Source organism: Acomys minous, assembly GCF_964271855.1.
Source record: "Acomys minous genome assembly, chromosome: 6".
In the NCBI taxonomy this organism is placed as follows: domain Eukaryota; kingdom Metazoa; phylum Chordata; class Mammalia; order Rodentia; family Muridae; genus Acomys; species Acomys minous.
This window is the reverse complement of record NC_140487.1, coordinates 117,860,293-117,882,409: the sequence shown is the minus strand read 5'-3', so window position 1 is coordinate 117,882,409 and position 22,117 is coordinate 117,860,293. Positions and strand designations below refer to the sequence as shown.

At 47.3% G+C, this 22,117-nt stretch overlaps 1 protein-coding gene across 1 annotated transcript in view; it reads right to left on the bottom strand.

Annotated features, from left to right (window-relative positions):
• Positions 1–2,898: 2,898 nt before the first annotated feature.
• The window catches only part of FBXO42 (F-box protein 42), a 58,038-nt gene continuing 38,819 nt past the window's right edge, over positions 2,899–22,117 (bottom strand). Inside the window, exons 5-10 of the mRNA XM_084786472.1 lie at positions 15,333–15,486; positions 13,116–13,226; positions 9,633–9,729; positions 9,181–9,237; positions 8,036–8,152; positions 2,899–7,624 (exon numbers count right to left, since the gene is read on the bottom strand). Coding sequence (XP_084642598.1) covers positions 6,509–7,624; positions 8,036–8,152; positions 9,181–9,237; positions 9,633–9,729; positions 13,116–13,226; positions 15,333–15,486 — 1,652 coding nt within the window. The 3' untranslated portion in view covers positions 2,899–6,508. The remainder of the gene's footprint in view (positions 7,625–8,035; positions 8,153–9,180; positions 9,238–9,632; positions 9,730–13,115; positions 13,227–15,332; positions 15,487–22,117) is intronic.

The window sequence follows — 22,117 nt, the reverse complement described above, 5'->3', positions numbered from 1 at the left end:
ACGCACCAAACACACCATTTCCTGTCTTTTAACGCATTTCTGAATCAGTCATTTCAGCTCAGTAATTTCCAGGTAAACTCAAGTTCAGCTACTTGTCATCCTACATTACTAACATTCCAAGTTTCTTCTTCCTTTTCTTTTTTTCTTTTTTCCTTTTCGAGACAGGGTTTCTCTGTGTAGCATTAGCTGTCCTGGACTCGCTTTGTAGACCATGCTGGCCTCAAACTCACAGCAATCTGCCTGCCTCTACCTCCCTGAGTGCTGGGATTATGCGCCATCATGCCCGGCTCTTCTTCCTTTTCTTTATTTTTAGTTTTGGTTTTTTGAGAAAGGGGTTCCATATGTAGCCTTGTATGGCCTGCAATGTCCTTGTACAGCCTGGAACTCACTACGTAGACCGGGCTGGTGTCCAACTCAAGAGATTTGCCTCTGCCTCTTGCATGCTCCCCCAGCCATTGGGGCTCCTGTTCCGTGTTGGGGGAGTGTTGGCATTACTCAGAGCCAGGGAAGCATCATGAGAAGGCCCATCTCCTCAGAGGTCAGCTCTCACAGTTCTGCTCTAGGGAGAACTCTGCACAGAGCCCTTCAGTGCTGGTCTCGTCTTGAGAGACCACATTTGCTCCTCCTACGTGGGATTCTAGTTGTGATCTTTCCCCGCCACATGTGAAAGGATGAACTCTGGTCATCACATTGTCCTGGAACACTGTCTACCAAGTGCAACAGCCATTGCTAGCCTAGTCAAAGTGCCTGTAACTATGGAAGAGACATAAGTTCTCTTCCCCAAGACCAGGCCTGCCTGCTGACAGTTCCTCACAGGAGGAGTGAGGTCAGATCTTCACCACTCCCTCCTGAACCCCCACCCAACTCTGCATGTGGTCTCAGGAAGTAGAGGGTGTAGAGGCAACGTTAACTAAAGGGTGGGTGGGGCCGGGCGTGGTGGCGCACGCCTTTAATCCCAGCACTTGGGAGGCAGAGGCAGGCGGATCGCTGTGAGTTCGAGGCCAGCCTGGTCTACAAAGTGAGTCCAGGACAGTCAAGGCTACACAGAGAGACCCTGTCTCGAAAAACCAAAAACAAACAAACAAACAAAAAACAAAAAAAAACTAAAGGGTGGGTGTCCTCTCCACAGTTTTGAGAATGTCACATTCATTCTGGAGTGAGGCTTTTCAGTGTTTCCACTGTTGGGGGGTGGGCTCCCTATTGCTCCTGCAGAGACCCCCACTTGTGAACTCATTATTCACTAGCTGGGCTTGAGTGGAATGGTTCCTTTGATCTGTTGCTGATTATTGGGGTGAAGAAGCAGGTGTGAGGACACTGTAAGTTCCACCAGGTGTGGGTTTCTTTGGGTCACCAGTATGTCCTATTGCCTGGGGGTGAAGGTCAGTAAACGCTCAAGGGATGCTTTGCTGAGAACCATGGATCCCAGGTCAGCTCCGCCCTTTTGAAGGCAACAGCACCTGCCTTCTTGTCAACTGTTTTCAGCAGCCCTCATCTCTCTCCTGCACTGGTGGGCAGGTAGGATAAGAATACGAAGCTGGAACTTCTGGGTCTTTACTAAAGACACCAGCTTGACTTTGTGTATATTGACAGCATCTGTGGCCCAGAGCCCAGCTTCAAAGAGATTCCAATTTTTCCACAGCTGGGGGCTGGGATGGAGATCGCTGGGGTGCTGGGCAGTACCTGTAGGGTTTGCATAGGGATGGTACTTTGAAGTCGAGGCAGGCAAGGCAGGGAGGCTTTCAGAAAGAAAATAATGGGCGGGGCAAGTCATCCTCTCCTCACCGCTTTGGAGAGAGCACACAAAGCCTTTCGTAGGGCTCCCCCCGGTGGCCGTTGGGAGGAATCACATCCACTCAAACGTGTAACCCTTGCCTGGGTCCAGCTAAATTGCTAGAGGGCGGCTTCCCCACTGCCTTTTTACTGACCAAGCTGAGTGAAGTAGGTTCAAAGGTGAAGGCTTGTGGCAGCTCCACGTCTATCCTGGTTCAAGGCCTGCATTATAACCCCTCTGAGTCCAGAGTCAAGTTTCAAGACTTGAAAGGGCATGGAGATCTCAGTCCTGATTTTATGACAGCTATCACCTCCTCCCGGCCAGTGCCTGCTCACTTGCAGCAATGGCGAAATCACTCCTTATAGGCGTCCACTGGTAACACTGCAGAAGGGCCCAGAACAGCTAAGGGGTGCTGTCCTGTGGGGGTGGAGGCAGAGGAAACAAGGGGTAGCCCCAATCATGTGTGGCAGCTCTACACAAGACCAGCCTGTTGGGGTGGAGGTAGTGCCTCCTATCTTGCCAGAATTAAAGATGCTCCTGGTCCACTGCTTTTAGGGACCTTTCTCAGGTTCCCAGAAGATAAAGGCTCAGGTTCAGGGTGGTGACCAGGATTGGGGAAATCTGCATAGTCTCTATTCCTCGTAATTTACACTCAAATGAGGGGGCCCGACCTGGCTGGGGAGTACTGTGCTTGCTACGCACAAGGCCAGTACTCGTCCTCTGCACCCCCAATGCATCTTCCTGATCCTACAGGGCAGAACCAACTACCCCACAGCTGGTAAGACCTGCACCCCAGGGTGAGGCAGGAAAGAGGGAAGCAGTAAGAAAGCCCTATTTGCTGTGTTGCTTCAAGGCCCCATGGTCCTGTGTCAATTCTGCTCAGGCCAGTGATGGTGAAAAGGCTGTCCTGGTCCTTTGCACAACTCTGTCACTTCCCATGGGGTTTCCACCTCAGGGTGAGACTGAGGATCTGCAACTCCAAGTCCGTCAGGCATGGCAGGGACCGGGCCAGCATTCCCTCTCAGCAAACACAACCTCCCAATCATCTTGTTTCCCTCCCACTGCCCTTCATCCCAGGGATTTTTTCTTCTTCTTCCCTATACTAATTAATAAAATAGTTAAGACAATTCAGTCCATTTTTGTTTTATTTGTTAAATTGCTAAAAAGTCATGGGGGAAAACATTAACAAAAATGAAATTGACAGATTTAAATATCCATGGATTCCACTGTCATTCCTACACTGCGATGTGCCTAAAATGACTACCAGGGTGAGCCACCATGCACCCTGAGTTGTATGGGGACGTCACCCACAGCACCAGCTTTGCCAGGGCACGGTGGGTGTGCACTGACATGAGCCCTGGTTGGTAGGAGGGGGCAGAGTGAGTAGAGCAAGCACAGTGGAGCTAGAGAGGTTGGCTTTCATTCACAAGGATGGTGGTGAGAGGCCACCTGCTGGTGACCACAGCACATGCCTGATGCAGTCCGGAGGCCAGGCTTCCTACCCCGGACCCCTTCAGACCTTCCCCACTGTCTTATGTGCTGGTGAGGCCATAGACAATGCAAAGCAGAATGCATCACCATGCTGGAGTCACCATGAGGACAAGGACAGACAGATGGACAGACCAAGCAGGTGATTTCACTTTGAAGCGGAAGGGCAAAAGCAAAGCAGAAAGAACTCAGACAAAGCAAAGGGAGGGAGGATCCTCTTGTTCCACTGCCAGTGGCTTCTTGTCCTTCAAAGTCGAGCCTTCTTGGAATACTGCTCTCTCCTCTCCTCTCTTCATTTTCAGGAGTTCAAAGACCATTGGTTCCTCCAGTTCACAGTTTGCGTTCTTGCTGTAGCTCACGCGTTAGAATCAACCCACCCATGGGAAGCTGAGAGGAGATCAAGTCCAGCACTGTCTTCAACAAAATTGAAGTTTGTTTCTATACTTTACTGGTGGCTCCCAAAATGTGGAGGGAGGTGGGCTGTGGTGCTCTCAAGGCAGACCAGGAACGAAAATGAATGCTCTCTGCTGCATGGTGTGTGGGATGCAGGACAGGAAGCTCTGTGCAGGAGCGGAGCCGAGCGGGGAACTCTCACACAGGCCAGCAAAATGACTGACGTTAATATGACTGAGGACTCTCAAAGGCACACTTGCAGGAATGGAAAGGTTTAAAGCTTCAAGTAGAAACAAGATGTATTTTAAATACTTAAATACTGATAAATATTTTCTCTAGGTGCTCCTGAGGGTTCAAACAAAATTACTTTGCCTCATGTCTCCCGGTGAATTTTAAGACAAAATTGGTATCGTGTCAAAAAAGAAGCTGTGTGGATGATGCCCTCTGCTGAGACACTGGAAGTCCTTTTGGGGCCGAGGAGACTACCATCTTCACTGTTGAGTCACGTCCCACAGGACACATGCACAGTGTTCAGGAACCACCAAGTTCTACATGGCTGGGTGCTGGCAAGGCGCATTCTGTTTTCTCTGGAGAGACTGCAGACACCTGGGCTCTCAGCACTGCGGGCAGCCCTAGGACCCCAGAGTGCAGAGGAGCCCATCACTTTCTGAGATGTTAGTATTTCAGGTGCCTGCCTACTTGGGAAAAAGTAGAAGAAGCAACAGTTGACAGCCAGTTTATCAAGGCCACAGGGGAAAGAGAAAGACCACAAAGTGGGGCGTCTGAGCTTTCAGGGGTCCTAATACTTACTTGATGTGTAAGTAGAAACCAAGTAGGGAGGCGCCGTCCACAAACCCCAGAGACAGGGGTCGGCAATGCCAGGCTGTTTATCTGCTGGCTCGACTCTGAAGTCAGGACCCCACAAGACAGTCTTGGCCAAAGGACTGGCAGCAGCAACAGAGCAGCGAGTTGGAGTGGTAGGACACAGAGGAAGTAGGCACAGGGGTGTGCCCCCAGGAGCAGCTCCAGAGCACAGGCGCCTCCTTGAGAGCCAGCCCTTTCCTAGGCCTAGAAACAGGGCTTTCCTGCCAAGACCACCAGAGCAAAGCTAACAGCTAAGGGAAGAAGAGCACGAGGCAGGAGACGCACACCTGTCTGACAGGTAGAGTGCTGGCTGTGAGCCAGGACGCAGGGCCAGCCGCAGCGGGATTGTGCCTGGAGAACGCTGGCAAGAAAAAGAAGGAGTGGGGCTAGGAAACATGTTTTTGTTGTGGTTGTTTCAATTTCAGTTTTAAAGATAAAATAAAATCCTTCACCTACTGATGAGAAACCACCAGATCCATAGTTGCATGGTCATTTGAAATAATCTTATTTTGATGTCTCCTATGTTCAGGCTATGGCTCAGAGACCAGTAGTTGACAGTTTTTTCTGTGACCAAAATACATACTTTCCTGGTTGGCTGTACTTTATCTAGGAAGTGAAGTCAAAGTAGAAAGCAAAGCTCTGTTTGGGGGACACAAGAGCAGGATGTGAAGGCTGGAGCTGCTCCAAGGTCAACGTGTATCTCCAAGGTCAAGGACATGATCCTCCAGCCAGTTACCCGTCAACATCACAGCAGAAGGTTGTGTCACAAGTAACAAGCAGACACAGGAGGATCTCTTTGAGCTACATAGTAAGACCTTGTGCGGGGAGGGGAGTGTCTTTTGATTCTTTTGATGCTTTATAGATTTTTTTTTAAAAAAGTGATACTGGCATCTTAATTTCATTTTGCTTCATTGAGACAGAGTCTCATCATATAACTCAGGCTAGGCCCAAACCTAAAGTCATCCTGCCTCTGCCCAGAGTGCTAGGGTTACAGGTGTGTACCAGCACACTGCAGCGGATCCCAACTGGCCTTTTAAAGGTCTGATAGCTATGGACACTGGGGTTTTATAAGAGAGGCAGAAGCGACAAAAGCTCTGGTGCTTTAAATAAAAAAAGGCCAAATGCCCAAAATAAAACAAAACATCCCAAACCAAACCAGCAAAGGGCAGCGGAGCAGCCTACAGACAGACAAGAGGCCCCTGAAGACCAATTCTAAAAGGAAAACAAGGATGTTTTTTGGCAACTTGCAACCAAACACGATTGTCAGAAAATTCCATAATCAGACACTGAATGTTTGCTAGGACATGTATGGGGAACGCAGAAAGAGTGACGGACAGGAAGGAGGCAGACGGATGGATGGCAGCTCTAAAACACTGTTTCAGTGTGACTCCAGCGTGTGAGGAACAGTATTTCTTGTTGGGTGACTCCTCTGGATTAGAGGTCAGAGGGGACCAGGCACAGGGTGCTTCTGCAGAGCTGTCACGGGCCCTCCGTGGTTTAAGCAGGAATGGGAGAACTGCTGCCTGTGACTCTGACCCTGCAGTGCGTGGCTGAAGCGTCTTCCTTGGTGTCCTGTCTAGGCCCATCATTTCTGACTCTGTGAAGGCCACAGGAAGATCACAGGGGGCCTCTTCAGCTTCTTGTGGGAAGTCACTGCTGTTGGTCTGTCCCCTTACTTCCTGGTCTAGTTATCAGCAGAGTAGAAAAGGACAGCACGGCCTCTGCTAAGACAGCAACAGCTGATCTGAACCAGGACGAAGATCTCGCCTTTATTTGTAAACAGAGTTGGCTATATAATATATCTGTATTTATATATATATATATAATCTTTTCCTTAATGGAGATTTGATCCCAGCCTGGAGTGAGTCAGGCATGGAATTGGAGTTTTGGTTTGTGGGAGTCATGTTGTTTTTCCCAAGTGTCAGTCCAAATGCTTGTCCACTGGAAAATTCCAAATTAAAAGCCACAGAAAGGGAAGGGGTTTTGAACACATTATCTCTTCGCTCGCACAAAGTACAAGGCGTTGGTTTTTGGATAGTACTTCACATTCTGCTTCTTGTCCATGAGCCCTCCAAATATGATGAGCTCTCCTCTGCCCTGGACCACTGTGTGCAGGCTGGTTTCAGGGGGCCCGACCACAGAACTGCTGGTAAATACTTTCCACTTCACCCGGCCTTTCTCCTTGGTGTCTTTAATGTCCAGCACATACATCTGCATGGGTTTGCAGTTCATACTCTGGTACAGGGGTTTGCCAACATTGAGGGACTGCGGAGGGTGGTGGCCCAGGCGGCGAGCAATGGGGGGTAAGGAATGACCATCTCCTTGGGCTTGTCCGGGGCGGGGGATGGGTACCGTTTCTCCACTGCTCAGATTCTGACTCCCAGGGGAGCTTGGAGAAGACCCAAGAGGAGGGCTTAGTGCGGCTGAGGCTGAGGGGCCTTTGGATGACATCGCTTTGACGGCTTCCAAACTCCGACGCAGGGCTCCGGGAGATACAGCCCCTGCAAGAGCACTGGCCACGTGTGGTGGGGTGTGAACACCATTTGTCTGTTCTGGAGGGTGTCTCACACTCCCCGCAACTGTCCTGTTGTCTGCACTCTCCACATGACTGCTGCTGGAAGCAGACTTCAGGTCCCAATTCAGATCAATGGAATTTAACCTCAGGTCCTTCTGATCTGGTAGAGACCCTCGCCGGGGGGCTAGAGAAAGTCCCATTTTTAGGTCATACCCTTCAGAGGCAGATGGAGTGCTTGGAGATACCACCTGTACTGGGCTGTCTAAGGAAGCACCCCCAACAGCTGCTGTTCCTGGAGACAAATTTCCACCATTGAGGATAGGCGAGCCATCTCCTCTGGCTGGGGAGAGGCTCCCTTCCCGGGAACCTGAGGGAGTCTGCCTCTGAGCCCTGGGCCTCAGCGTTCCCCAGCGGCCATTAACACAAGGCGCTTCGTCCATACTCCTCACTGGGGACTGGGAGCGGTACTCTCTGGTTTCGGGAACTAGGGCTGGAGGAGTGGCACTGATGGGTGATGGGCGAGAGTTCAAACTGGGGCTGAGGGGCGCTCTCCCACTAGGAGCTTGGCTGAAGACCACCACACACTGTCCCACCTGGAAGACAAAGGACTTGTGCTCACACCCCGTCCCAGCTCTCACCATTCATGCAACTGTCACCATTTCCAACACAGCTACTAGCAATGGGCCCGGGGTTTTGTGCCTGAGCTACGGCGATGAAAGCCCTGCTGGCTAGGCAGGCAGGTAGACAAGAGTAATGCTGCCACAGTGTGGGGTCATAGGTTATGCTGTGGAACAGGGTGTCTGTCTGTGTTTGAGGGACCCTGGGGAACATTTTGTAGACAATGAATCCTTAAAGCTAGAAGTGAAACGATGTGTCCTATCAAATGGCTCGTGGAGGTGACGCCAAACTTTTCTACTTCTGTACAAATTTCTCTTGGAATTTAAAACATTAATTCTGTTTTCCACTTTAGGGCATTTCTTGCTGGCTGATCGTTCCCCGCTTACCCGGCAGGCTGGATGGCACCATAGTTCCGGGGCACCATGGTCTTCGTTTTCTACCTTGAGTGGCTGCCAGGCCCAGGGACCTGGGTGCATGTGCAGCAGCCAGGCGTCTTTGAACAGCTGTAGGAGAAGGACCAACAACAGAACTCAGGGTTGGCATGTGTTCCAGGTACAACTTACACAACTGCTGTATGTTTATTTACTTATTAATTTATTTACGTGTGGCACAACGGTGCTGCCTGGCTTGCAGGGTGGACGTCCTAAGTCCGTGGGTAGTTGTCATTCAGCTATGACTCTGGCCTCCACTCATTCCTGCATGGTCACTGACTGTCCTGACACATGGAACTGTTGTTGTGACCAATGCACCAACTGTCGCTGGGATGGGCGTGTGTGTGCCTGTGTGTAGGGGAGAGGTAACGTGCACTAACGCTCTCAGTCTGCATTCTTTCTTTCTTTCTTTCTTTCTTTTAAACATTTATTTATTTATGTACATTTATATTTAGGTATGTCTACATGTGCATCTGCAGGCCAGAAGAGGACACCAGATCTCATTATAGATGGTTATGAGCCACCATGTGGTTGCTGGGAATTGAACTCATGACCTTTGGAAGAGCAGACAGTGCTCTTAACCTCTGAGCCATCTCTCCAGCCCCCTCTTTCTTTTTTTTTTAAATAGGGTTTTTCTGTGTAGCCTTGGCTGTCCTGGACTTGCTGTATAGACCACGCTGGCCTTGAACTCACAGAGATCAGCCTGCCTCTGCCGCCCTAGTGCTGGGATGAAAGGCTGTGCACCACCAGTTTGTACTCTTTAGTAAATTCCATGTAGATTTCAGTTATCTATCTGTTTTTCTATCCTACTGCTCCCTGAAAAAAACAAATAATATTGGCAAACCTTATTGCTTAAAGAGGAAACAGGAATAGGAAGAATTGAGAAATGAATATTCAAGAGACCAATGTTTCTGTCTAAAAAGTACCTTTCAACACCCCCACCCCCAAAGAACAGAGAAAAGGGCAGAAAATACAAAAGCTGTCTATTCCAAGTGGAAAGGACAGTCTCTAAGCCGGCATGCCGACAGAAGACTGTGTCTTCCTAAGCGAGCAGGATAAGCATGTTTCCAGCACTTAGCAAGTGTCACTGCAGTACTCACAGCATTGGGACCGCCACACCCGCCAAGGATTAGGATAGTCACATCATCTAGAACAATCTGGGGAGACAAAGAAATTTAAACTAACTCTTACAAAGACAGATACGGGTATCTCATTTCCCATGATTCAGTGACATACACAAATCATGCCAGCTCCCAAGTTGAGTGTCCCAGCTGCCCACTCTTCCCAACCCATGTCAATGCTATCGCTTTGAACCGATGACCCCTGAACAGACACATTCTAACTTGAGAAAATACTAACACAAGTGTTAACCACAGAAATACTAGAATTCTTTAATAAAACCCTCATAACTAATACAGCACAATAGAAGCTGAGAACAAACAGCACATGCACAAGAAGAGTGAGAAATTCTCTTTGGCTCACTACACAGGGACCTCACCTCACTCCCATAAAGACACTACAGTGCTTGCTCAATAGTTAAACTCTTTAGCACCTGAGACTGGCCACCTCGGGGATGAGGACTGGGGCCAGAGATGTTCGGCTTGGACCACGACCACTGCTCCAGGTCAAGGACCCAGACTTCATTGCTCCTGTGAGATAAGAACACAGTCATAAGGAAGTTGGGAGCTCCAGGAAGCACGGTGGTGGCTGGGAGGGTCTGGTGACTGCATCCAGCTGGTAGACTTACACCATTTTCTCTCTCTCTCTCTCTCTCTCTCTCTCTCTCTCTCTCTCTCTCTCTCTCTCTCTCTCACACACACACACACACACACACACACACACACACACACACACACACACACAGCCTGTCTGGGCTGGCAGAGGCTTCAGAGACTGTTTCCTCAGAGTCCAGGCGCTTCAGAAGGAAAAAAGACTGCAGCTGATCTTACATTTGCAGCTTAAACAAAAACTTTATTTTCTCTACCTTTGGTTTCTTTCTTTCTTTCTTTTTTTTTGGTTTTTCGAGTCAGGGTTCTCTGTGTACCTTGGCTGTCCTAGACTTGCTTTGTAGACCAGGCTGGCCTTGAACTCACTGAGATCCACCTGCCTCTGCCTCCCAAGTGCTGGGATTAAAGGCGTGCGCCACCACCGCCCGGCTTTGGTTTCCTTTTCTATGACACAGAAATACTATTGTTCTAGAGAACTGACAGAAACCAGGCAGGGTGGCACACGCCTTTGATCCCAGCACTTGGGAGGTAGAAGCAGGCATTTCTCTGAGTTTGAGGCCAGCCTGGTCTACAGAGCATGTTCCAGGGTTATACAGAGAAACCCTGTCTCAAGAAAAAACAAAAACAAAACCCCAGAGAGAGAGAGAGACAGAGAGAGAATGCTCAAGAGAGCGAGCAGTTACTTCTATTACATAGGCATCTCAGCGCTGTCAGCAGTGAACCTGCCTGGAGACCTTTCAACCTTTCATTTCTCTGTGGCCATAACGTCTTAGCTGAGTTGAGTGTACAGCTACATTTTGGATCCAAAGAACAAGCTCATCAGTGACAGCAAGAGACAGTCGCTCATCAAGTGATCACCTTCCAAAAACAAAAGCCACCAAAAAAGAGAGAAAATGGCTCTGAAGGCACCCCATCATTGTGCACGAGCTGAAGAAGCTCTGTTGACATAACGACCAAGAGGGTTCCACAGCGGCTCATAAAAGCTGTAGTTGTATTGGGAACCAACTGCTATATTCACTCTGCAGAAGGCAGCAGCAATGAGTGTTGTGGCACACATCTTTAACTCCAGGCAGACAGACAGCAGTGAGTTAAAAAAAAAAAAAAGACTTATTTATTTATTTATTATTTATACAGTGATCTACATATAAACCTGCAGGCCAGGAGAGGGCATCAAATCACATTACAGATGGTTGTGAGCCACCATGTGGTTCCTGGGAATTGAACTCAGGACCTCTGGAAGAGCAGTCAGTGCTTTTAACCGCTGAGCCATCTCTCCAGGCCCCAGCAATGAGTTTGAGGATAGCCTGGTCTACATTAATTTCAGACCAGTCAGAGAGATCTGTCTCTCTGCCAAAAGAAAGAAGCAGTGTGACCTTTGCATGCTGTTCCTCCACTGCAATCCTAGCATGCACGAGGACTGCATGAACTCGAGGCTAGAAAGAGCTACAAGCAAGACTGTAGAAAGGAAGAAAGTAAGGGAGGGAGGGAGGGTGGAAGGAAAGAAGGAAGGAAAGAAGGCGGCAACAGAAAGGAAGTGTGGCAGTGACCGGCTCCTGGCTGGCAGTCTCTAGTCTGTCTCTTTAAGGCCTTCTATTTACATATAACGATATAAAATAAGTAACTCCCAAACTTAAACCCTAGGCCCTCTCATCTAGAGGGCAGTTCCTTTTGTTTCTCTCCATAATATTTTATATTTATCTTACTTTTTGTTTTTGTGGCACTTTGCTTGTTTAAAAACAGATTCTCATATCGCCCAGGCTGGCCTCAAACTTGTTATATAGCTAAGGATGACCCTGAATGTCTCTATAAGTATTTTAAAAGATAAAGCTGGTAAATTCTGTAATCAGGCAAGCTTGGATCTGCAATGACTTTCTTCTTCTTTTTTCTTTTTTCGAAGCAAGGTTTCTCTGTTTAGCCTTTGCTGTCCCAGACTTGCTTTGTAGATCAGGCTGACCTTGAATTCACAGGGATCCGCCTGCCTCTGCCTCCCAAGTGCTGGGATTAGAATCGTGTGCCACCACTGCCTGGCTTTTGTTTTGTTTTGTTTTTTCGAGACAGGGTTTCTCTGTGTAACAAAGCCCTAGCTGTCCTGGACTCTCTTTATAGATTTTTTTTTTCTTTCTCTTTTTCTTTTTTTTGCTGTAAACACATGAGGCAGTTTATTGGCGGAGCTCCGGGTCGACACGTATCTCACGCAGGAGACAGAGGGGTCGACCTCTCTTTTTCTTTGAAAGAGGGTTTCTCTGTGTAACCCTGGTTATTCTGGACTCGCTTTGTAGACCATGCTGGCCCCAAACTCAAAGATCTGCTTGCCTCTACTTTCTGCTGTACCACCCGCCCGGCCTGCAATGACTTTCTTGATAGCTCATCAACTCCTCATTCTGTTCAGAGTATATGGAACATTCCTGTGGCTCCTACTCATACCAGCAGTACAGATGGACGTGCTGGTCTGGCTTTTGGCTTCAGGCTTGGGCAACACAGGATGGGCAGTGATACAGAAGGCAGTGGTTGGGCAGCAGTCTCCCTGATAATTGTTTGTTTCTTTTTCTTTTTTTGGTTTTTCGAGACAAGGTTTCTCTGTGTAGCCTTGGCTGTCCTGGATTCGCTTTGTCAACCAGGCTGGCCTCGAACTCATAGAGATCCACCTGCCTCTGCCTCTCTGCTGGGATTACAGGCATGCACCACCACGCCTGGCTTAGTTTCTTGTTTCTAACTCACTCTCCCAATCTCCTATCCCATCTAGAGAGTCCATAATTTCTACCCATCCTGTGAATATGCCTTTCTCCTCCCGAAGGGCCTGTGCTGGGCAATAAAGCATCCTGCTTCTTGGAAGATGGTCTTCTATAGCACAAGACAGAAGACAAGAAGGAGGCTTCACAAGAACCTGATCCCGTTGTCTTATTAAACAGAAAGAAATTCAGGGCTGGAGAGATGGCTCAGTGGTTAAGAGCACTGTTTGTTCTTCCAAAGGTCCTGAGTTCAATTCCCAGCAACCACATGGTGGCTCACAACCATCTATAATGAGATCTGGTGCCCTCTGCTGGCATGCAGGCACACATGGGGGCAGAGTACTGTATAAATAATAAGTAAAATCTTGAAAAAAAGAAAGAAAGAAATTCTACTTAACTTTGACTTTATAGAGCAAAAATTTCAACCCACTGATCTATGATGGAGGGACCAAAGAACTAAGTGCTGGGTGAGGGAGAACCGTGCTCAGGGCATGGCTGTGCCTAGCTCACTTTTCTGGCCCTGTTATACCCAGGAGCCTTTACCTTTATGTTAGGATGAAGCAAATCAGAAATACTTACATTTGCCGGGATCCTAAAGAGCCACCAAAAACAATCATTTTGTCTCCTATCACACAGGAGGAATGGCCAGCCATGGGAGGAGGCCCATGGGTGGTGACGATGCAGTTCCACCTAACGGAAAGCAGAGGGAAAGAAGCAGAAGTCAGAACCATCTTCAAAGCGTAAGAACAAGGAGCAAGTGGTTCACTAAGAACAACCACTCATCACCTTTCCAGCAGACACTGACAGGATAAGAAAGAGAGCAGAGCACAGGTATTTACACCTTTCCCAGGAGCCGCCTTCTTCTTCAAGTTACAACCATTTCATGTTCTCAATATGGCTGCAAATAGCCAAGGAAGATGAGAAGACCACCAGAGGACAAGATATGGCTTTGTGGCTTCCTCAACCTGGGTTTCTGAGGAAGTTCTACCTGCCATTCTATCTGATTGAAATTAACTGTCATTAAGAAAGTCATGTCAGCCAGGTAGTGGTAGTGCTCACCTTTAATCCCAGCTCTTGGAAGGCAGAGACAGACTGATCTCTGTGAGTTCGAGGCCAGCTTGGTCTGCAGAGTGAGTGCTAGGACAGCCAGGGCTACACAGAGAAACCCTGTCTCGAAAAACCAAAACCAAACCAAACCAAACCAAAACAGGAAGTCATGTCTTGGGGCTGGAGAGATGGCTCAGCACTCAAGAGCACTGGCTGCTCTTCCAAAGAGGATCTGGGTTCATTTCCCACCACCCACATGGTGACACACAGGCAATTCCAGGGGGATCTGAGACCCTCACACAGACATACATCCAGGCGAAACAAAACAACAACAAAAAAACAAAAATAAGAAAGACATGTCTGTCAGGTGTGGTGGTGCACGCCTTTAATCCCAGCACTCAGGAGGCAGAGGCAGGCAGATAGATTGCTGTGAATTTGAGGGTATCCTGGTCTACAGAGTGAGTTCCAGGACAGCCAGGGCAATGTAGAGAGACCCTCTCTCAAAAAGCCACACTAACCCCCCCCCCAAAAAAAGACAGATGTGTGGGGCTGGAGAGATGGCTCAGTAGTTAGGAGCACTGACTTTCCAAACGACCTGAGTTCAATTTCCAGCACTCTTATGGCAACTCACAGCTGTCTGTAACTCCAAGATCTGGTACCCTCACACAGACCATATATGCAGGCAAAACACCAATGCACATAAAATAAAAATAAATAATTAAAAAACCAGAAACAAACAAACAAAAAAAAGACAGATGTGTCTGAGAAACAGCCGAGAATGAGGCAGTACACAGGGTCCCTGTACACAACACCCCTGTGCTCCTGCAGAGGGGTCACTGAAGCTGAAGGTTCCTTCTCCACCTTGGTCCCTAAGCACACTCTGGTTGTGCACCCTCTGGCTGGAAGAGACTTTACAGTTTCCATCAAACTCTCCAAGGGTGCCGGGTGGTGGTGGCACACGCCTTTAATCACAGCATTCGGGAGGCAGAGGCAGGCGGATCGCTGTGAGTTTGAGGCCAGACTGGTCTATAAAGTTAGTCCAGGACAGTCAAGGCTACACAGAGAAACCCTGTCTTGAAAAACCAAAACCAAACCAAAACCAAAAACCCCAAACTCTCCAAAGGATTCTATTGCTTTGTTAAGATTTTTTTCAAGATTGTTAATAATTTTCAAAAATATTTATATTTACATTTTATATTTAGGTGTATGTATCTGTAGGTATATGCTGTGTGTGTGTGCGCGCACACATGCACAGAATGCGGTATGTAAGCTCTGTTCCTCTGGAAGACCAGGAAGCATTTTTTTTTCAAGACAGGCTTTTTCTGTGTAGCCTTAGCTGTCCAGGACTTGCTTTGTAGACCAGGCCGATCTCGAATTCACAGCCTCTGCTTCTCAAGTGCTGGGATTAAAGGTGCGCACCACCATGCCTGATGCAGGAAGTATTCTTAACCAGAGCCATCTCTCCACCCCCGCCCCTAGAGATTCTTGACACTCAAAAATAAAGAATCCATTGATTTCAACCACATTTTTGGGCCAGAGATTGCAAAGGCACTTGCCGTCAAGCCTGACAAACTGAACTTGATCCCTAGGATCCACATGGTTAAAGGACAGAAATGGCTCCAGAAGTTGCCCTCTGCCCTCTATACACATGCTGTGGCATGCACCCACACCCACACACAACGTAACTAAAATGGAATACAATGAAACCCATTTCTTCGAGATATACAATGGGATTTCTTTGTGGCTTACCAATTTTTAGATGGTGAGTATGTGTGAATTTCATCAAAGAATCTCTCTGGTTGGTGTAAGGGATAGGGACTTGGCCTCGTCCAGCCACCAAATAGCACTAGCAAGTCCTTGTACACGACCAGAGTGGCCCCGGCCTTGGGGGAAGGATAGGACCCTAGGGAAAGGCAACAGCACCACCATTAGGATTTATGAGCCACGCCACAGGTCATCTTTCCTTGAAAGAAGGGAACCAGTGTCACGCAGCAGAAGGGTAAGGGCGAGAAGCTGGGTTTTCACATCTGAGAGACTCATTATTGACTTATACGTCTTCATAACCAACATGAGAAAGTTACTCAACTTTTTTTGGAAAGTGGAGTGGACTGGGACCCATCTCAAAAGGTACCAACTTACCTTGGCAGCCTCAAATACACAGAGTTTGAGACCAGCCTGGGCTCCATGAGACCCTATCCAAACAAAAAGAAAAAAGGAAGGAAAGAAGGAAGGAAAACAGAAGGAATGAGGGAAATTGGCTCATGCTGAATGACAAACATCTCATAGGAACATAGCTTTATAGAGATTTTGTTTTGAAATGACCATTGCTATTTCCGCCAATTCCTCCCTGGGTATCTCATTGTTATTATGGTCACAGGAAAATACTGGAATATTAACAAACAAAACAGAACAAAAACCTACCAGGCTATACATGGCTTAGCAGTTAAGAGCACTGGCTGTTCTTTCAGAGGGCCAGGATTCAAGTCCAGAACCCACATGGCAGTTCACAACATGTAACTTCAGTTTCAGGGGTTCTGGCGCCCTCTTCTGGACTCTATGGCATCTGGCACACATGGTACATAGACACACATGCAGGCAAGATATTCAAGCACATAAAATAAATTAAATTTTTTATTACTTTTTTTTTTTTTGAGACAGGTTTCTCTGTGTAGCCCTGGCTGTCCTGAAACTGGCTCTGTAGACCAGGCTAGCCTTGAACTCAGAGAGCCTCCTGGCGTGAGCTGACATTTCCTTTTTTCTTTCTTTCACTATATTTCTTTTTCCTTCTTAAAGATTTGTTTGTTTATTGTATATGAGTGCTTTATCTGAAGAAGATGGCATCAGATCACATTATAGATGGTTGTGAGCCGCCTTGTGGTTGCTGGGAATTGAACTCTACAGAGCTGAGTTCCAGGACATCCAGAGATGTTACACAGAGAAACCCTTGAAAAACCAAACCAAAATAAAACAAAAAAGGAGATGGCTCAGAGGTTAAGAGCACTGACTGCTCTTCCAGAGGTCTTGAGTTCAATTTCCAGCAACCATATGGTGGCTCACAACCATCTATAATGTGATCTAATGCCCTCTTCTGGCATGCAGGCCTTCATGCAGGTAGAGCATTTTATACATAATTTTTTAAAAAATCTTAAAGAAAGAAAGAAGGAAAGAAAGAAAAGAATAACCAAAGCCGGGTGTGGTGGCACAGGCCTTTAATCCCAGCCCTGGGGAGGCAGAGCCAGGCAGATCTGATTCAAGGCCAGCCTGCTCTACAGGTGCAGCTTCAGGGCAGTGAGGCTTTTATTTTATAATAAATAATATTTTATTTATTTTGAGAAACCCTGTCTTAAAAAAAAAAAAAAAAAGAGGGCTGGAGAAATGGCTCAGTGGTTAAGATTACTGCCTGCTCTTCCAAGGGTCTTGAGTTCAATTCCCAGCAACCACATGGTGGCTCACAACCATCTATAATAAGATCTGGTGCCCTCTTCTGGCCTGCAGATATACATGCAAGCAGAATACTGTATACATAATAATAAATAAATCTTTAAGAGAGAGAGAGAGAGAGAGAGAGAGAGAGAGAGAGAGAGAGAGAGAGAGAGAGAGAGAGAGCGCTGTGCAGGAGAGCTGGTGCCACCCCAGACCAGCTGCAGTACCTGGGAAAGTGGTCTGTACCTCATCTGGGCAGCACAGTAGAGCTGGTCCTGGTGGCAGGAGCATGGGTGAGCCAGCCCCACAGGTGTGAGAGCAGGATGTGGCCCTCCCTGCCTCTCACTTGGGCAATTCTGGAGAAACTGTCCCAGGTAGCATGGATGCAGGAGAGCTAGTCTTGATGGTGTGAGCATGGGAAAGCTATCTGGCTGACCAACTCAGCTACCATCCAGGCCTTTGAGTTAGCCCACCCCAACATGTACCCCATCTATGAACTGCTGGAGCGAGTGAAGGGGCTGGTCCTCCAGAACCAAAGTAGCAAGATCTCCACAACACAGGGCAACAACAGGACATTCAAGAAGAGGCTTCAAACCAGACCAATGACTCACTGCACCGAACATTTGCCAGAAAAGTTGTTTGGGCAAAAGGGTACACTGTGTGACACACTGTGACATACCACAGCTCCCACAGCAAGATTCTTGTTTGTTTGCTTTCTTTTGTAGGAGGAGGTTGCAAGGGTGAAAGGCAGATATGGAGGGATGGGGAGATGAGTCAGATTAGGGTGCATGATGTGAAATTCATAAAGAACCAGTTTAAAAAGAAGAAAAAAAGAAAGAAAATGCTAAAAGTTGTAACATTAGCCAGTGACTTACACCCTCCAGATTAGTGTGTGGATTTGATATGAGACCTGGTGATCTAGCTTCATAGTCAAGTGTAGAAACACCAGGGGTCTCCCCAAAAGCCACACAGCGGAACAAACCAAAGTGTAATTCTTATTTTCATTTATTAAAATCTATTTTTATATTTATGTACATTCGTGTGTGTGTGTGTGTGTGTGTGTGTGTGTGTGTGTGTGTGTGTGTTGTATATACACATGAGTATGGGTATCAGATCCCTTGGAACTGGAATTATAGACAATTATGAGCTGCCATATGAGCCAGGTGTGGTGGCACAGGCCTTTAATCCCAGCACTCGGGAGGCAGAGGCCAGCCTGTGAGTTTGAGGCCAGCCTGGTCTACAAAGAGAGTCCAGGACAGCCAAGGCTACACAGAGAGACCCTGTGTCAACAAACAAACAAACAAACAAGAGCTGCCATGTGGGTGCTAGAAATTGAATGCAGGTCCTCTGGAAGAGCAACCGCTGTTCTTAACCACTGAGCCGTCTTTCCAGCCTCTAAAATAATTTGTTTTTGAAGTGCTTTCCCTGAGTAGGTATGCCTGTGCACATGTATGTGCTGGACTCAGTGAAAGGACAGATCCCCTGGACCTAGAGTTTCAAGCAGTTGTGAGATGCCATATGGGTGTTGGGAATCAAACCTGGATCCTCTGCAGGAGCAGCCAGTGCTTTCAACTGTTGAGCCATCTCTCCAGACCCTCCCCCTTCAAACCATTAAATCTTAAAAAAAAAAAAAGGACAGACATATGGTGTATGCCTTTAAGCCTAGCACTCCTGAGAAAGAGACAGGCCAGAAAGAGAACTCTCTGTGAGTTCCAGGCCAGTCAGGTTTATATAGTGAGACCCTGCTCTAAAGAAAACTGGTTGAGTGGTCTATAAACATCTCCCCACTGCTGTTACATGATGTCATAGGTACTTTAACTAGTAAACAAATGCTTGCAGAAGTAAAACTTCTTGGGTGAGGTTTTTACAAAGGAATCCTCAGGTGCTAGCAAGATAATTCATAGGTAAAGATACCTACTGTGCCTGGGTTCAATCACTGGAACCTACATGGAGGAAGGAGAGCCAACTCAGCAATGTCCTGAGCTGCATACATGTGCCACAGTGCACTCAAGTATGTACCCAACCCCACAAGTGTGGCTTCATCTCTTTGTTTTTCAAAACAGATATTCTTTCTGTGTAGCCCTGGCTGCCATGGAACTCTGTAAACCAAGCTGGCACTAAGAGATCTACCTGCCTCTGCCTCCCAAAGTGTGGTTCTTCCCCCACCCCCAAGACAGGGTTTCTCTGTGTAGACTTGGCTGTCTTGGACTTGCTTTGTAGACCAGGCTGGCCTCGAACTCACATTGATCTGCCTGCCTCTGCCTCCCTGAGTGCTGGGATTACAGGCTGAGCCACCACACCCGTCTAAGTTTGGTTTTTAAAAGGCAATCACTCTTCACATAAAATGCAGTGGCACATGTCAACCAAACAGCATTTTAAGATTTCAGAAAGCTTATTTAAAGAGCACTGATGACAAAAAGAGGACACAGAGTAAAAGCCACACCCAATATAAAGGTGTGGTAGAGACTGGGAAAGGGAGTTCCAGGGTTCCACTTGTTTGAAGAGTAGACTCTGGGGGAAGTTCAGCCTCATTTCACAAGGGCTGGGAGATATCTGGCTTCTGAGCTCTAAAGGATGCAGCAGTCTCCTACCCAGAATTCCAGCTGACGAGTGTAAGTCAATAAATGACCAATCACAGTGCTCATCTACCTAGCAAGAGCAGGTGATCTTTTCCACTAAGAAAGCATCTTTTCCACTGAGAAAGCCTAAGTTAAAAGTGTCTCAGGATAAAGCCTGAGTGTCTACAGTTAGAACAGCTTTCCACAACTTCATTCAGGGCATAAGGGAAAGATTACCATGTAGACAGCACCGGAGACACTAAGACAACATCCAGAAGAAAGGCGATTGTGCCCTGAGCCACAGGACGGTGTCAGGCATGCACTGCACAGGGAACCATGAAGAGCCAGGAGGATTTGCAACGTAAGGATTCTGCTTACTTACAGTGACATTGTGCGATCTTAACTCAAGTAAGACTCAATTTAAAAGCCCCCGAGTTTGACACATGACTCAAAGTGAAAGGATGAAGGTCTTTCAGCATAGGAGAAAAAGCTAATGACATTTTAATAATCTCCTTGGTAACCAAGGTGGGGGGATCTAAAGGTAGAATCAAGTCTTCTCATTCACAAACAAAACAAAAGAAAAAGCTAAAACAATGAGATCAAGGGCAGGAGAGATGGCTCAGTGGTTTACCGCTTGCTGTTCTTCTAGAAGACTGGGTGCATTCCCAGCATCCACATGGTGGCTCACAACAGTCTGCACATCTAGTTCCAGGAAATGTGATGTCACCTCCTTTTTTCTTTCTTTTTCTTTTTTTTTTTTTTAAATTTTGTTTTGTTTTGTTTTGTTTTCAAGACAGGGTTTTTCTGTGTAGCCTTGGCTGTCCTGGAGCTCACTCTGTAGACCAGGCTGGTCTCGAACTCACAGGAGGCCTCTGCCTCCTGAATGCAGGGATTAAAGGCTTGCACTACTACCACCTGGCTTTTCTCCTTTTTTCAGACAATGTTTCTCTCTGGAGCCCTTCCTGGCCCGGGTGCTGGGATTAGAGGTGTAGACTACCTTGCTCAGGTTGATGACCTCTTTTGGCCTCCTTGGTGCACAGACATATATACAGGCAAAACACCCATATACATTAAAATACTGAGTCTGACCACCTGCATCTGAGATAGAGGAACTCACTTAAAAGATATACAAGTCCTCCTTCCAAGTGTTCAATGCTCATCAGTTAATAAACCCCCACCCTACCTCCACCAATCCAGAATTCTCAGCACATTTTTGTGGGTAACAATCAAAAATAAACTGTGGTAGTCCATGCCTATAATCCCAGCTCTCTGGGAGGCAGAAGCAGATGGATCTCTGTGAGTTCAAGGCCAGTCTGGTCTACAAAGCAAGTCCAGGACAGCCAGGGCTTGTTACACAGAGAAACCCTGTCTTCAAAAACAAAAAAAAAAAAAACAAAAAAAAAACCACCCCCCCCCCAAAAAAAACCTCCAAAACCCTAAAACTGTTTAAAGCTAGGTGTGGTGGTGTAAACCTTTAATCCTAGCAGTCAGAAGGCAAAGGCAGGCAGGTCTGAATTTAAGACCATCTTGATTATGTTTCAAGTTCTAGGATAGCCAGACCCTGTCCCAAAACATAAACAAACAAATTAGAAAAGGGCTAGGTAGATGAAAAACAAAAACAAAAACAAACAAAAAAACCCTACAAGAGGACTTTCCTGCTTGTAGGTATGTTTTATACCTACCTTTCTTTATTTTGTGTGAACGTATGTGCACATGTGGAGGTCACAGGAAGACCTGCAAGCACTGGCTGTCCCCTTCTGCCATATGGATATTGGGGATCAAACTGGCCACCAGGCTTGGCACTGCTGAGCTATCTAGCTGTCCCATTTTTCTCTTCTGTAAGTGTAGACCCAGAGGGTGGGAGGCGCCCCCCGGTGAGAGCACTTGCTGTGGCAACTACGAGGACCTGAACTGGCCTGCCAGCATCCACGTAACAGACTGGGGATCGTCTCATGAGAGCCTAAAACCCTAGTGCTGCGGGAGGCAGAGACAGGAAGACTACTGGGGTGTGCTGGCTGCTAGCCTAGCCATCCACCTCCCCCCCCCAAAAAAAAGTGAGTTCCATGTTCAGCGAGAGTACCTGACTCAAAGGAATAAGACAGAGAGTGTTAGAGGACACCTGACATTCTCCTCTGGCTCCCACGTGTGTGTACACATCTGCAAATATACACAGACATCCTACTCCCGTATTAGAAAAGTGAGTGTCACCTGGATCTGCCGAGAGACAGCAGGTGACTGTCATATCTACTGTTCAGCTGATCCCCTTTCTTACAGAGAACACAGAAGCTGTGAGGTTCAGAGGCACATCGCTGAGAGTATGAGGCTAAGAGGACATAGCCAAGCTGACTGCAAATCTTTGTCTTTGGGTAAATACTTCTAGATTCTAAACCCACAAGCCAGTACTGGGAACTCCATGTGAAAGTGCAGAAACTGGGAAGGGAAAAAAAAAATCCTTGAAAGGTTCTATGGGAGAAAGCGGTGGGAAAATCAGCTGAGCTCCAAGGCTATGTGAGATGTGACAGGCTGAGCTCAGCACTGTTAGCATTATAGACT